At 62.1% G+C, this 14,376-nt stretch overlaps 1 protein-coding gene across 1 annotated transcript in view; it reads left to right on the forward strand.

Moving 5' to 3' along the window:
- The first annotated feature begins 543 nt into the window (after positions 1-543).
- NOL4L (nucleolar protein 4 like) overlaps positions 544-14,376 on the forward strand; it is a 119,810-nt gene continuing 105,977 nt past the window's right edge. Inside the window, exon 1 of the mRNA XM_069495395.1 lies at positions 544-1,305. Coding sequence (XP_069351496.1) covers positions 985-1,305 — 321 coding nt within the window. The 5' untranslated portion in view covers positions 544-984. The remainder of the gene's footprint in view (positions 1,306-14,376) is intronic.

Genomic DNA, 14,376 nt, shown 5'->3' on the forward strand with positions numbered 1-14,376 from the left:
GCAAAAAGAGAGGAAGTTTGAGGGCCCCGAAGGGTGGCGATTTGGGGTTCCTCAGGGGAACATTGCTCTTCTCGCTTCGGACTCACATGAGAGAGGTCAGGCCAGTTGAGGGAGGGAGGAAAGGAGGGAGGGGAATCTGCACTATACCGCCTGGGCCGGGCTAAGTCGGGCAGGGCAGCCTGGGAGGCAGGGATGCGGGTGGCTGGGCCGGGGTCTGCGCCCTACTCCCGACGGGACGTTGGTGTCCGGGCGGAGTGCGGCCTGCGAGGCTACGGGCCCGGCCCGGCCAGATGGAACGCGTCCCTGGACTGGGCACTGCGCGCCTGCGGCTCCTGCCCTCTCGGCGGCTGCGGGCGCGGCGGCCCCCGCGCCCTCAGGGGCCGGGCCAGGCGGGGGCTGGGCCCGGCGGGCGGGCGCAGGAGGAAGGGGGGCGGGCGGCGGCGAAGGCTGCGCCGCTCTAACAGGTGGGATCCCGCGGCGTGGTGGAGGCGGGCGCGGGAGGAGGAGGAGGAGGAAGAGCCGCGGCAGCGGGAGCCTGAGCAGGAGCAGGATGAGCCGCGCAAGCTGACAGCCACTGCTGCCGCCCGCGCCCAGGCTCGGTCTCGCTCCCCGCGCTCGGGGCCGCTCCCCGCCTCCCGCCTCCCCCGGCCGCCCGCGGGGCGGCCCGCCCCCTCTGCACCTCCGGGCCCGGAGCTGCCTCCATCGCTCCTGCATCCCGGCCGGGGGGAGGAGGAGGCGGAGCAGGAGGCGAGCCGGAGCCGCCGCCGCCAACGCCGCCGCCGCCGCCCGAGCAGGACAGAGCGCGCCGCAGCCCCGCGCGTCCGGCCGCCGCCCGCGCCCATCAAGCAGCCGCGCCGGAGCCACACCGCGGGACAGCCCCGGCCGCGGCGCGCCCCGGCCCGGCCCAGCCCGGCCCAGCCCAGTCCCGGCACCGGGCGGCCCGGCGGCCGGCCCGCCCCCGAGGGCGCCGGGCGCGGCGGGAGGATGCCGAAGCCGACGCTGCTGCTACGCGGGGGCTGGGAGCGCGAGCGCAGCCCCGGGGACTCGGAGCTGGGCCGCCAGTTCCGGGACTGGTGCCTGCGCACCTACGGCGACTCGGCCAAAACCAAGACGGTGACACGCAGCAAATACCAGCGGATCGCTGAGGTCCTGCAGGGCGGCGGCGGGACCGGCGCGGGCAGCGGCCCCGCGGCCGGTGAGAAAGGCAAGTTCCAGTTCTGGGTGCGCTCCAAGGGCTTCCGCCTGGGCAGCGGCCGGGAACCCAAGATGGGCCAAGTGGTGTATGTGCCGGTCAAGACGGGCTCGGTGAGTGCGCGCGCGGCGGCCACGGGCCGGTCCCGCCGCTGGGCTCGGGGCGGGCGGGCGGGGTGGGGGTGTGGATGTGTGTCCGAACGTGTGTCCCTGAGGTTGTCCGTGTGTCGGGCCCGCCGGAGGCGCACTCGTCCCTGCTCACCCGCCCTCCCCAGCTCGCCTGGGCAGCGCTCCGGGTTCGGGGCGTCCCTGCCCCCCTCCGCGCCGCTGCCCGGGCCGTGGCCGTGTCGGTGGGGGGGGCTGTCCCGGGCTGCTAACCCTAGCATGTTCCGTCCTCCCGTCCCCTCCCCCCCGCCAGCAGGCGGCTGCTCCGAAGCCCTAGCCTCCCCCCCGCCCGCCCCGGGGCTGCCTGTCCCGGGCGCCTCGCGCTCCCGCCCCCGGGCCGGCTGGGCGGTGTGTGTGTGTGCATGTGTGTGTGTGGAGGGTGGTGCCGCGGGGGGTTGGGGGGAGAGGGAGGCAGGGGCAGCCACGGGACGGGGAGTCCGCTGGGCCTCCCAGCGCCAGGGGAGGGGGCCAGCCCGGGCGCTGTCGCCCCGACCCCACCCGGGGCTGGCCCGGGGAGGGGCGCCCGGAGCCGCAGCCTGGCGCAGGAGCAGCCTCCCGCGGGTGGGTGGGGCGCCCCCTCAGCCTCCCGGGCCCCTCGCTCCCCCCTCCCTGGGACGGGGGCGGCCTGACCTATCCATCCCCTCCCCTCCCCCGTCCCCCGGGCCGGCCCGGTCCGGGCGGGGTGGCGTGGGGGAGGGGGCGGAGAACCGCAGCCGCCAGAGGGAGGAGGCAGGCGGCCGGGCGGGGGCGTCCCCTCTGGCCCGGGGCGCCCTGGAGAGGGCGTGCGGCGCGGGCCCCGCGGCTCCCCCGCCGGGACCTCATTGTTCTGCAGAGGGTGGGGGCTGGGGGGGCGGCCGTTCCCGGGGCGCTGCGGAGCTTTGAACTTTCCGTCGCCGAGACCCTCCATTAGTGCGTTCCGCCCCCGGCCCGGCCGGGCCGGGCCGGCCTCCCTCCCCGGCCCCCCCATCCCTCCCCGGCCTCGCCCGGCCCGATCGAGAGAGCGGGGCCGCCCCGCGCCGGCCTCCCTCCCTCCCTGGCTCCCCCGCTCCCCCCTCCGCGCTCCTCCCCCGTCCGGCCCGCCCGCCCCGCGCTCAGCCCTGTCCCCGGCCCGAGCTGGCTCTTCACACACAATTGATTCGGTCGTTACGAAAAGTGCACTTGTCCCCTCCCCCTCCCCCTCCGGCGGCCGCCCGGGCCGGGCCCGCGGGGTGACGGGGCCGCGAGGGAGGGAGGCGGGAGCCAGGGAGCGGATCCGGAGGCGCCTCCCCCCGCGCCCAGGGGACGGGGCTGCAGGCCGCGGGGAGTGGGGAGCCGTGAGCGCGGAGGGCGGGCGGCCCATCTGCGAGGAGCGCTGATAACCGCGCTGCGGCCGCCAGCAGCCCATCTGCGCCGCTGCCGCCTCCGGCCGGACGGGGAACAGGGGGCCGGGTCGAGGGGCGCGCCAGGGCCGGATTCTCGGAGGGGGAGGCTATGGCAGTGTCCCGACCCACGCGAGTCAGGGATCCCCCCAGCCTAAATCAGTACTTTCCCCCAAACCCAGGGAGGCTGGGTCATTGTCCCCTCCCCAATCCAGTGAAGGACCCCTCCCCCAGCCCAAATCAGTGCCCACTTTTCCGTATGGGGGTGCGGGTCATTGCCTCTCCCCAGCCTAGGTCAGTTCTTCCCACCCTGCCATTCTGTAGCCCCCCTGGGTTTGCCCATATTGGGTCAGTGCCCCCAGCCTGAGTGTGATTTTCCTGAGGTCAGTGACCCACCAGATGGTTGGCTGGGTCTGTGCCCCCTCCCTGGGGTCAGTGCCATCCACCTTCAGGGCTCTCCAGGTGTGTTCCACCCCACCCCTTATCCTGCTCTCTTTCCCCAAGAGCTGGAAGTCTTGGCCCAACCGCCTTCTTAGTCTAGGGTAGAAGCCTCCTCCCCCCATACCCACTCTTGGAGTTGGGGAGGTGACCACGCCCCAGACCTGGCAGCTGGCTCACTGGTTCTCTGTGTGGGTCGACCTCTCCCCTAGGAGTGGGCATCTGGAGCAGCGTCTACCCCCTTAACCACACAGCTGTCAAGGAGGAGCAGCACCCCCTCTCCCTATCCAGGCCACAGGCAGAAACTGGGTGCTAGGCCTGGGCCCCAGGTCTTGCCAGCCCAGCTGGTCGCTTCAGATACTTTTTGAGGCCTACGCTGACCTGCCCTGCCTGTCCCTGGCTGCAAGGACCTCACCAGTCTCCACCCTGGCTCTCGGACCAATAATAAGCCCTCCCCAAGGGACCACCTGCCTGGGAGGCAGAGAAAGGGGACCCAGGCCTCCCAGTCCAGGCTGCCAGGAGGAGACAAACACCACAGACGTGCCCTCCCTCGACAGCCCGCCCCTCGAGCTCCCCACGCCTGCCTGCCTGGCCTGCTGGTCCCTAGAGAGCCCGTTAGTTACCTGCCACTAGCCCAGCCAGCCGGAGCCAGCACGGGAGATGCCCGAGTCCTGCCACCCCCATCTCCAAGTACCTTCCTGGGGCCTGGTTATTATTTTTATATTTCCATTTTCCTTTTCACTGATCTAAGAGGAACAAATCCTGCTGGGAATTCTGGGGCAACCATGGCCTCTTCCTGGGAGAGGCTGAATGGGACCTTCTTTGAAAGGTGCAAAGGACAATCCCTATGGTCACTGGCCTGCGCACGCGCACACACACACATGCTCACACACACACAAAGTTATTGCCTCTGGCATCAGTTAGGAGAGATCCTCTAGTTTTGTCATGGGTGGGTTTTTGTGAAGGTCATTGGGCCATAGACCTTTGTCCAAGGCATTGGTCTAGTACCCATAGGCCTCGTGGTGGGCGCCGGGGTAATGGGGTGGGGGGGACTCTGCCTGCCCCTTGGTCACCCAGCTGGTAGGGGTGGTGGACATAGCTGAGGATATGATGGGGAAGCCCCTGGGACTTCGAGGGAGGGCAAGCAGGCAGAAAAATTTCAAAGAGGAGATGTAGGAGTTGGGTCAGCAGCAAGGGCCCCTGTACGGTCTCTGTCCCCAGGATGGCCGTGGTGTGTCATCTCTCTTCCATGCTGCTCTCTGGCTGCTCCCACCCTGGGCCCCCACCCCCTCCCACAGCCATATGCAGTGCTGCGGTCGGGCCCCTTTCCTAGTCCCGGCCAGCCTCGGGTCGATGATCTGACACCACTTGTCCTGTCCCATCTGGCCCTGAGCTTTTCTGGGTGTGTGTGACAAAGGCTTAATCTGTCCGGACGGGCCCAGGGCAGAGAGGAGGGCGAGGGGAATTACACTCTGCAGGGCCTCCTGCAGCTGGGGCCCGGGTGGGGGGTGGGGCAGGGGGGGTTCCAGTCGAAGCCTGGGAGAGGCAAGTTGGTCTTCAGTTTGCAGGTTGTCACAGGAAATAGAAAGTGGAGGCAGAGGACTGAGGGGAGGAGGGCGGAGTCCTCCACAGGCTGCACGGGTGCTCATGGGGATAAGATCTTTTTATGACAAGAGCCAGCCGGGGCCTCCTGGCTGGGCAAAGCCTGGTTAGGATTTATTATTTCTTGTGTTTGGCCTGCTCCAGCCACTGTGGGCTGCCAAGCAGGGGAAGAGAACCCCTGGGAGGCAAGACCCTCCAATTCCGTTCCAGTGTCAGCCACAAAGTGAAACAACCCCCTTCCTTTTCCTCTGGCCTCTCAGAGTGGGGCTGTCCCCAGAGCCAGTGAGGGCCACAGGTTATGGCTGAGGTGGTGCCCGGGGCCGTTTGTCAATTCCAGGATCAGAGAGCCCCAAGGCTCCTTGGAGATCAGTGTTCTCAGCCCAACAGTACCATCTTCCAGATGGTAAAACTGAGGCCTCCAGAGAGGGGAGGTTTCCACTGGCAGGGAGCCAGGACTGGACTTAGATCTCTGTGCTCCACCGTGGCTTCCTCACGGGCCTGTCACATGCCAGGAATCCCACCATTAGAGCTCCGTTTCCCAAGGGGAAGCCCTACAATTGCCAAACTCCACTCTCAACACCAGGCTTTTGCGAGCCGGACCCCAGGTGTTCCGCTGGCCAAATTGACTAATGGTGGTCTTTTCCCAGTTTGTGACAACGTTCATTTAGTGGAAAGCATTTTCAGTCTTAAGTCTTTCTCCCCAGAGCTTTTGTGTAAACCTTTGGCACCTGCGGCCACTGGTCTGGGCGGGAAATGGCCTCTGACTTAACGCCGCCTAATAGATGCTGTGACCTTCGGTTGAATACCTCAGTGTTTCCTGGTTTTCTCCAAATTATCAGCACAGCTACTATTTTGATCACCTACTGTGTGCCTGTCACTGTGCTGAGGCACTGATAGATAACACATCAGTTTACGGGATTCTCACAGGAGCCTAGAGGTCAGTGCTGTGGTTATTGCTATCCTTCAGATGAGTATACTGAGGCTGAGGGAGGTTAAGTACTTCCCCTAGGCCACGCTGCTGACCAGGGCAGGCCCTGAGCTCAGTACTGCCTTATGCGCATCTCCCTTTTGCCCCTGAGGTGTCTTGCAACCTGATCCAATTTGAAAACATAGGCCCCTCATGACAAGCTTTCAGTCCATTACACTTTAGTCTGAATTAGTTTAGAAGCATCCCTCTGGTCAAGATGTCTGTATTCACAGGCTGGTGCCTGGGGCAGGATTGGTACAGTGGAAGATGTCTGGGTGCTTTCCTGGGGCTCACTAGAATGGGTATGCGATGGGGAGAAGGGAGGAGGACTCTGTTGTCCTGGGCCCTGGGGGACTTTGGGAAGAAGGTTAACAGTGATACCTGGCATAGATGCCATTTGAGTTTCTCATGAGTGGCAGAAATGAGCCCTTTTGTTAATTAAGCCTCCATGATTTGGGTAACATGGTCCTGGGCTCTGGGGACACTGCATTTTGGAGTAGGGTCATTCTGGAAGGTCAGGCTCTGCCTTCCTGGGGCCTCCCCTCTAGGTCCTGGGTCAGTCTCTGCTAAGGAGTGGGGACAGCATGCACTCTTCTTCCTTGGGTAAGACCTGGCATGAAAATCTCTTCTTTATGGCCCCTACAGGCTGCCTTCCCTTCCCTGAGTGCCTGGGAGGCCCATCTGGAACTCTGAAATGCTGCTGGGAGGATTGGGGGACAGGGAGCCTGTGGCTGGGGCTGTCTAGGGTTGAAGGTCAAGGGCATCAGACAAACCCGAGCTTCTCCAAGCTGGCTGTTACCTTAGAGGTTGTTGGATTGAGTACTCTGCATGTGCGCATGTGCTCATGGGGTAGACCATGCGTGTGCATGTGTGTGCGTGTGCGGAAGCGCGACTGTGTGGGTGTGACTGTGCCTGTGCCCCTCCGTGTGCAGGCTGGGGATGCCCGTGTGGACGTGTGTGCCCGGGGCAGCCTGCAGGCGCACAGGTGGAGCGGCTCCTCTGTGCACTTGTCAGTGTGTGGCTGTGAGCGTCTGTGTGAGCACCCAGGCTGTGGGCGTTGGCAGACCACGGGTGTGACTGTGTGTGCGCGCTCACATGTGCGAGGTCTGGGTTGGAAAACCCTGTCTCTCCGGCAGTGTGGTGCTGGCAGGGGTGTCCTTCATCATCACCAAGTCAGCCTCAACTGCAGCCCTGGCCCCTGCTGTCCCTGGGGCCTCAGCAGCCGGCTGAAGCCAAGTGTGAGGGAGGGAGTGGGCAGAAGAGGCAGTGCCATCTCCCCATCCCCATGACAGGGGCCAAGGCATCTCTGGTCCAGCCTTCTCGCCCCCCACAGAGCTTGTGACCTTTGCTGTGGTCACGTAACAAAGCGCAAAGCCAAGCACTGTTGGGAGTGGAGTGGGTCCTTCTGGGATAGAGGGCTCTGAACTTGAAGTGACAGGGCCAGGACCGATGGGGTCCCCACCTAACCGCTTCCTTGCCATGTGTCCCTGGGCAGGTAGCCTGCCGGGCCTCTCTGAGTCTGCTTCCTTGTCTAGAAAACAGGCTCCAAAGCTCCACTTCATGGAAAACTGGATTTGAGGATGGGGGCTAAGTAATGCGGTCAGGGTCACCCTGATAACCTGTGTCAAAGCCAGGCCTGGCCCCAGGGCCCCAAAAGCAGCCAAAGGAGCAGGAGGAAGCTGGTGACAGCCCACCAAGGCCAGTGGCTCATTAGAACATGGCCTCCCGAGTCCACCTGGACACAGAGGGGAGGTGAAGGGCCTGGGCTTTCGAGCCACAGGACCCTGGGTACAAATCCCGGCTCTGTCCTTTTATCAATCTGGCCTTAATTTTCTCATCAGTGAAATGGAGCTGGTAACCATAATCCCCACATAGCTCTGGTGGGAAAATTACTGCCTTAATGCATGGAGAGCTCCCCAAGTGTGACAAGTCTTAGAAAATGTTAGCTGCTCTGTGGATCTTGCTGAGCCTCCGTTTCCTCATCTGGAAAATGGGGATGATGATGAAAGATGTTGTGGGAATTAAATGGGACAGTGGCCATGAAGCACCCAGCGAAGTTCCTGGCACATTGTAGGTAGGCAGCAACTAGTTCCCTAGAGATTGTCTCGGAGTCATTTCTGTGTCTCCAGTGCCATCCGGGGCCTGGGAAGTATTGCATGAAATTGAACAGAACTCCAGAGAAGTCTTGGTGAGGGACGTAGGTGTGGCGTGAGCCCCCGGAGCTGGGAGCTTGAAGGCTCAGGATCCCTTGCTGTCCTGACTGGCCTCTGCCCTGCTCTGAGCCTCAGTGTCCCTAGTTACCATGGAGGGGGGCCTCCAGGGGCCCCTCCCGCCTCAGAGTCCCTCCTGGGTGCCAGATCCCTGAGGTCAAGGTAGGGTGCTGGAGGGCTTTACCCAGGGCTGGGGGGCACCTGCCGAGTAAAAGGAGGAGCCTCTCACCACCCCCTCCCCCCACCTTCCCACCCCGACCCAGCTCCCTGGCTGGGAATCCGGGTTACTGGGTCCTGGGTTCTCTGGGAGACATGATGCCGTCTGTGTAGTGGTTGACATAATGACTGCCTCCCTCAGCCAGGGGTCTGAGCACATCTCCCAATTTTTCACACCCCTGCCATGCACCAGACACTTTATTTCATTTACTCTCCCCTGGATCCTGTGAGGTGGATGAGAACTTGGTGCCAGAGAGCCCAGGGAACTTCCCCAAGGCCCACAGTGAGCACAAGACAAGGCTTGGGGTCCAGGGCTCTGTCTGGCCCTCTGAGCCCCAGGCGTGGGCGCAGGGGTCCACAGGAGGGCTGGCTGCGGGGTGCCCTAGCTCTCCACCCCAGGCTCACGGTGCATCCTCGCCTGAGGGCCCTCCACACTAGCAGCCCAGAGCCCCAGGCAGCCCTCCCACCTGCCCAGACCCAGCCTGGTGGGAGACAGATGCCACCCCTCCCTCTGGCCCACCCCCTGCCCCTCCCGTCTCTGCAGCTGCAGGCCTGGCCTGGCCTGGGGAGACAGAGCAGAGCAGGTGGGAGGCTGGGCCTGTCCTCGCAGCCTCAAGGTCATCAGTCCCTCAGCATTCAGTCTCTTGGCCACCCTGGGACATGGAGCCCCTCAGCTGCAGATGGGGAAACTAAGGCAGGGTGGAGGGAACTCACTCAAGGTCCCACCAAACCCCAGAGCTGGGTGTGAGCCACAGTCTGGTTCCCAAGCCTGAGTCATTCATTCACTCCCTCCCTCCCTCATTCTTACCTTGCATTGCCCTCGGCATCCCCCCGCTCCATCCTTCCCCTTCCCGGGGCCACCCCTGGGCCTCATTTTTGACTCCTCTTTCTCATACCTCCTCTCCCTCCCCGTCCAATCCATTTGCAAATCCTGTTGGCTCCACCTTCAAAGCACATCTCAAATTCTGCCACTCCTCACACCTCCACTGCCCCAGCCTGGTCCAAGCCTGGAGAGGCGTCCGCCTCCCCACTGGGCGCCCTGTGTCCACTCTACCCTCCTCACTGGGCGCCCTGTGTCCACTCTACCCTCCCCACTGGGCGCCCTGTGTCCACTCTACCCTCCCCACTGGGCGCCCTGTGTCCACTCTACCCTCCCCACTGGGCGCCCTGTGTCCACTCTACCCTCCGCGGCCATAATCCCTCCTTCACACACACTGCTGGAGCAAACTTTGCAAAAATCAAGTCGGATTCTCTCCCTCCTCTGCTCAGAACCCTCCAACACTCACTTCTCACTCGAACCCTCCAAGACTCTCGTCTCACTGGAAGCAAGAGCAAGAGTCTTCCCTGTAGCCTGCAGAGACCTGCGTGACCAGGCCCCCACCTCCCTCCTCTCTCCCTATTCATTCGGCCTCAGCCACATGGGCCTCCTTGCCGTTCTGCAAACAGCCAAACAGTCCTGCCCCAGGGCTCTTGCACTGGCTGTTCCTTCAGATCTCTGCTTGGCCAGTTCTTGCTCCTTCTTGGGGTCTTTGCCTGGATGTCACTTCCTCAGAGAGGCTCTCTCTGATCCCCCAGTGAGAACCACCTTAGATCCCTTGGACCCTCTCCCCATCTCTCTTTTCTACTTAATTTTTCCTCTATAGCCATATTGCCCCTGACATTGTATATATTTTACTAGTTTATATGTTTAGGATCTGTCTCCCCACAGAGCAGACCGCATCTGTTTTGTTCACTGCTGTATCCCCAGGGCCCAGAATAGCCCCTACCTCTAAGGGGCTCCCCACTGGGAAGGGGGGTACAGCAGACCCCCCCTGCAGGAGTCTGAGGACTGTGCATCCAGCTCTGTATTCTGGGGCCCTCGGGAGCCCCAAGGCACAGACCCATCCTCCTGCCCAAGAGTGTCTAGGAAGTCCTCGGGGAGGTGACATTTGAGCTGGACCTCGAGGGCCAAAAAGAATTTTTCAGCTAGAGCAGAGCACAGGGAAGCTCATCCCCGGGAGTGGGACCTGTTTTGGCAGAGTCGGTGCCGGCGTGTGTGACGGAACCGCGAGCAGACTTTTCTGGAGCAGGGTATTCGGAAGAACGTTCCAGGTGGGGTGAGGATGTGTAAATGGCCAAATCAGCTTGAGAACCGCTGTGAGGTCCTGAGGGGATGAGCTGGGGAAATTGGGGCCAGGTGGAAGAGAAGGCTCTGGGAGGCCACTCAGTGTGTCACCATCGGGGACAGCAGGGAGCTCGCAGAAGGTGTGTGAGGGAGGGAGACGAGGTCAGATTTGGGTTTTAGAAGGAACCCTTGGGTGCTCTGGCAAGAAGGCCGTGTGCTCCGAAGAAGGAAGAACAGGAGGCCAAAAAATAGCGAGGTGAGGGGAGAGAAGGCCTGGCTGATTTCCTCAAAGGACAAGAGGTTGAGTGTCTGGGCCTGGGTGAGTGGGAGGTGGGGGCGAGGGAGCCTTGGGGGTCACCGTTGACCCCGGGATTCTCGGGTGGAAAGAGGGGAGCTTAGGAAACCGGGACCTCTGCTTAGGCAGACGTGCGGATCTGGGGTGAAGACTCGGGACAGGTCTGGGGGCGGAATCCAGGAGGTGTCCTCAAGGCTGGCAGCCAGTGGCGGTGGGAGGCCATGGCGACATGGTGATTCAGGCCACAGTGGGGCCAGCTCGGGCGTCATCGTGTTCACGGGCCCCCTTTCCAGCTTGGAACCTTCCCCACCTGGCTGGGACCCGACGCAGGCTCCTGGGAGGCCTGTGCTTGGGTGGATGACTCATCGTTTTCTCGGCATCCCCGGCTGAGGGAATGTTCGAGGAGACGTGGGGCCCTTCCTTCGGCGGGCTGGGCCCTGCCTGGGTGCCGGCCGGTCAGGAGAAAGGCACTCGGGCCTCGGGCCTTGTCCGAGGACACCCCACGGGGCGTCTCCAAGAGCCCCTGGTTTCCACAGTCTTGCACAGGCCTCAGCCGCCCCGAGAGGCTGTTATGACCCCGTTGTACAGGTGAGCAAACCAAGGCACAGCCCCTGCTGGCCGCCCAGCTAAGGAACCACTTGGTGCTTCAGTTTCTTCGTCTGAAAAATAGGTCCGATGCTCGCCCCTCCCCTGCAGGGTTGCTGGGAAAACCAAAGGAGAGAATCCACGTGAAATCTTACGTAGTGGATTGTCACTGTCATGGGGAGGGGAGGACGGGTCTGCCCAGGCAGCAGGGGCTCACGGCTGGCAGAGCAACCACAGTGGAGTCCAGAAGGCAAAATGGCCAAGGACATACCTGCGTTTGGATCCCAGCCCTGCCACCCACTGTGTGGTTCTGGGCAAATGGCTTGTCCGCTCTGAGCCCCAACCCCTTCTGTATACGCAGGTGATAAAACCCACACCCTGTGGGGGAGTTGGGAAGATGGCGTAAAACCCAGCCTGCCGGGGCAGGCCGCGGAGTAGAGTCTGCTGCTCCGTCTGGGGACCGTGGAGGAGCCATCTCCCCAAGCTCTCAAAGCTGCTAGCCTCCCAAGGGGCTTGTGCGGCCCTTTGTAGAGTGACAGGAAAGCCTGGATGGGGAAGAGGAGAGGGAGGCGGCTCAGAGAGTTCAGGCTGGGCCGCTCCTCGGGGATGGGGCCTCTCTGGCTGTCCTGGAGGCTGGACCGCACGCAGCAGGCTGGGGGGTGACAGGTTTTTGTTGATTCGAGGCCCCTGCAGGTCAGCAGAGCAGTGGAAATGTGAGGCAGGGGCGGGTCCAGGCTCTGCCACTTACTGCTGTGCAATCTTGGGCAAGCCACCTCCCTCCTTCCAGCCTCAGTTTCCTCATCTATGAAATGGGGTGATAATAGCTGAATAACCTTGAAATAAGTCCCTGCCCCTCTCTGAGCCTCAGTTTCCTTATCTGGGAAATGGATTCAAGAGCATTGCCTGTCTCCCGGGGTTGCTGTGAGGAGGTGAAGAGAGACTCTTTGTCAAGCGCTCAGCACAGGAAACAGGAGCTGTTCTCTGTTTACGCCTGTGGTGTGGCCAGAGGCAGTTAGACCTAAGGACATGGGGTCTGGGGCAGAGGCAGGGAACACTGGCAGTGGGCAGAGGTAGAAGAGAATGAAGTGAGAGTGTGTGCACGGAACCCGGGGGTGGGGGGCGCTTTCAGGAGGAGGGGGAGGTCAGCTGGGTTTGTTTCCTGGATTGGCAGGGCCCCACCCCCAGATCTGGAGGCGAGAAGGCCTTGGTGGAAGCCAGAGGGCAGAGGGAAGGCACCGAGCCAAGGAGGTGGGAAGCAGAGACCAGGAGTCCTGCCGGCCGCAGAGGGGAGGGAGGCAGTGGGCTCCATGCGGGGCTAGGAGCAGGCATGCTCCACAGGGTCTGAGAGCCCTGGGTTCAAATCCTGACTCGGCAGCCAGCGTGCAGCTGTAAGATGGATACATCTTAACTTCTCTAAGTCCCCATTTCCACATGGGGATAGTGATGTCAACTGCTTCTTAAGGTTGTTGTGGGGATAATCTGGAGTACAGAAAGTACCCCATCAATGTCTGCTAGAGTAAAAACAATGGCAGTTATGACACAGCCAGTATTTGCCGAGTGCTTACAAAGTGTCAGGCCCTGTGCTAAACACTATGCACCTGACTCCATGAGATTGTCCAGACTGGCTACCATTATGATCCTCATCTGGCTTCTGAGGCTTCTGAGGCTCAGAGAGGTTAAGTAACATGCCCAAGGCCACACAGCTGGTAAGAGGCTCAAGTCCCTACTTGAGCTCGAATACTGGAGAAGTGTTGTGTCCTCAGCTCCCTAAATCACCCATCCTGTTGACAGCAAAGCTTAGATCGTGGGGTCCCCTGTAGTATTACACGGGCTTGGACGGTGGCTGGTTCCAGGATGGGGAGTCAGGCGTGAGTGTGTCTGGCAGAGTGTGCCGACCCTGGGACATGCTGCTTAGGCACAGACAGGAGCTACCGGTAGGGTTCACCCTCGGGGGACTCTGCGGTTCAGGGCGGGCAGGGCGCGCTGTGGAGCCCGCAGCCGGCCGCTCCACATCAGCTGAGGCCAATCCGTGTGCGACGAGGCCTCTGCCCTCAGAGGTGGGGCCTAAATGGGAAGGTGCAGCCCACACCCAGGCCATGGCCAGCTGCCAGCAGCCCCCAGAGGAGACGGATGGCCAGGGCATGGTCTGGGTGGCCGCGGGAAGCCAGGACAGGACAGGGAGCCAGTGCTGCAGGGGCTGGGGAGGAAGCAGAGAAGGCTCTTGTGAGGAAGTGAGCCATGACGTGGAGAGAGGGGAGGGCAGGGCCTCCCAGAGGGGGCAAGGGGCACTGTGGACAAAGGTACACAAGAGAGGTTTGTTTTAAAGGGAGTACATGCACACAGTCTAAAATTAAAAAAAAAAAAAAGGAAAAAAAGAAAACCCCAGCAGTCCCTAAGGGAGTGAGAAGTGTCCAGCCCACCCCATTCCCCTCACCTAGTTCCCCTGCCCAGAGGGCTGCAGTCCCTTGTGTGTCCTCCCCAGTATACGCGGCTCTGGAGCTGGGCTACCTTGGGTTGAATCCTGAATCCACCATATACTTGCTGTGTGACTCATGCAACTTGCTTAACTTCTCTGTGCCTCGGTTTCTATAACTAAAACATGGGGGTAGTAATAGGGCCTGCTTCACTGGAGGGCCAGCGTGAGAACGGAGGGCCTCTAACGCCTGGCTGGGTGCGTGGTGGGCGCTGGCTGTCATCACTGCTGCTGCTGTTGGCATTGCTATTGCGCATGGACAGCTGCGCGCACTGTGCAGGGGGTTTGCAATGCCCGGCTCCCCCGAAGCTCAGTTTTAGTGTTTTCTGCCTAGTCAGGGAAGAGGCAGAGGTCAGAGGTCAGCCCGAGGTCAACCCAATGGCCCCAGACCCACTGCTGCATGCAGGGCTGGTGGTGTGGGGACTCGATCCCTGCCCGTGTGCTGGGTCCACAGGGTGGCGGTGCGAACAAGAGTGGGGAGGGGCTGTGGAAAGAGCCCTTGGCCAGGCCCCCGGACGTGGGGGCTCAAGACCTTCCCCTGCGCTCCTCAGCTTCACTGTTCTTGGACAAGTTCCCAAGCTCCAAGCCTCGGGCTCCTTATCGGGCAGGTGGTACCAGGCTGCCGTGAGGAGCCAAGGTAATGCATGGGATGAGATGGAGGATGGGAGTTGTTCACCCGGGACCCCACCTGCAGCTCCCTGCCCTCGGGAGGATTTACAGTTGAGTTGAGAATGATGTGTCATTGACAAGATCCCAGTTGGGGAGGATTCAA

This window comes from Eulemur rufifrons, chromosome 20 (assembly GCF_041146395.1).
Source record: "Eulemur rufifrons isolate Redbay chromosome 20, OSU_ERuf_1, whole genome shotgun sequence".
Lineage (NCBI taxonomy): Eukaryota > Metazoa > Chordata > Mammalia > Primates > Lemuridae > Eulemur > Eulemur rufifrons.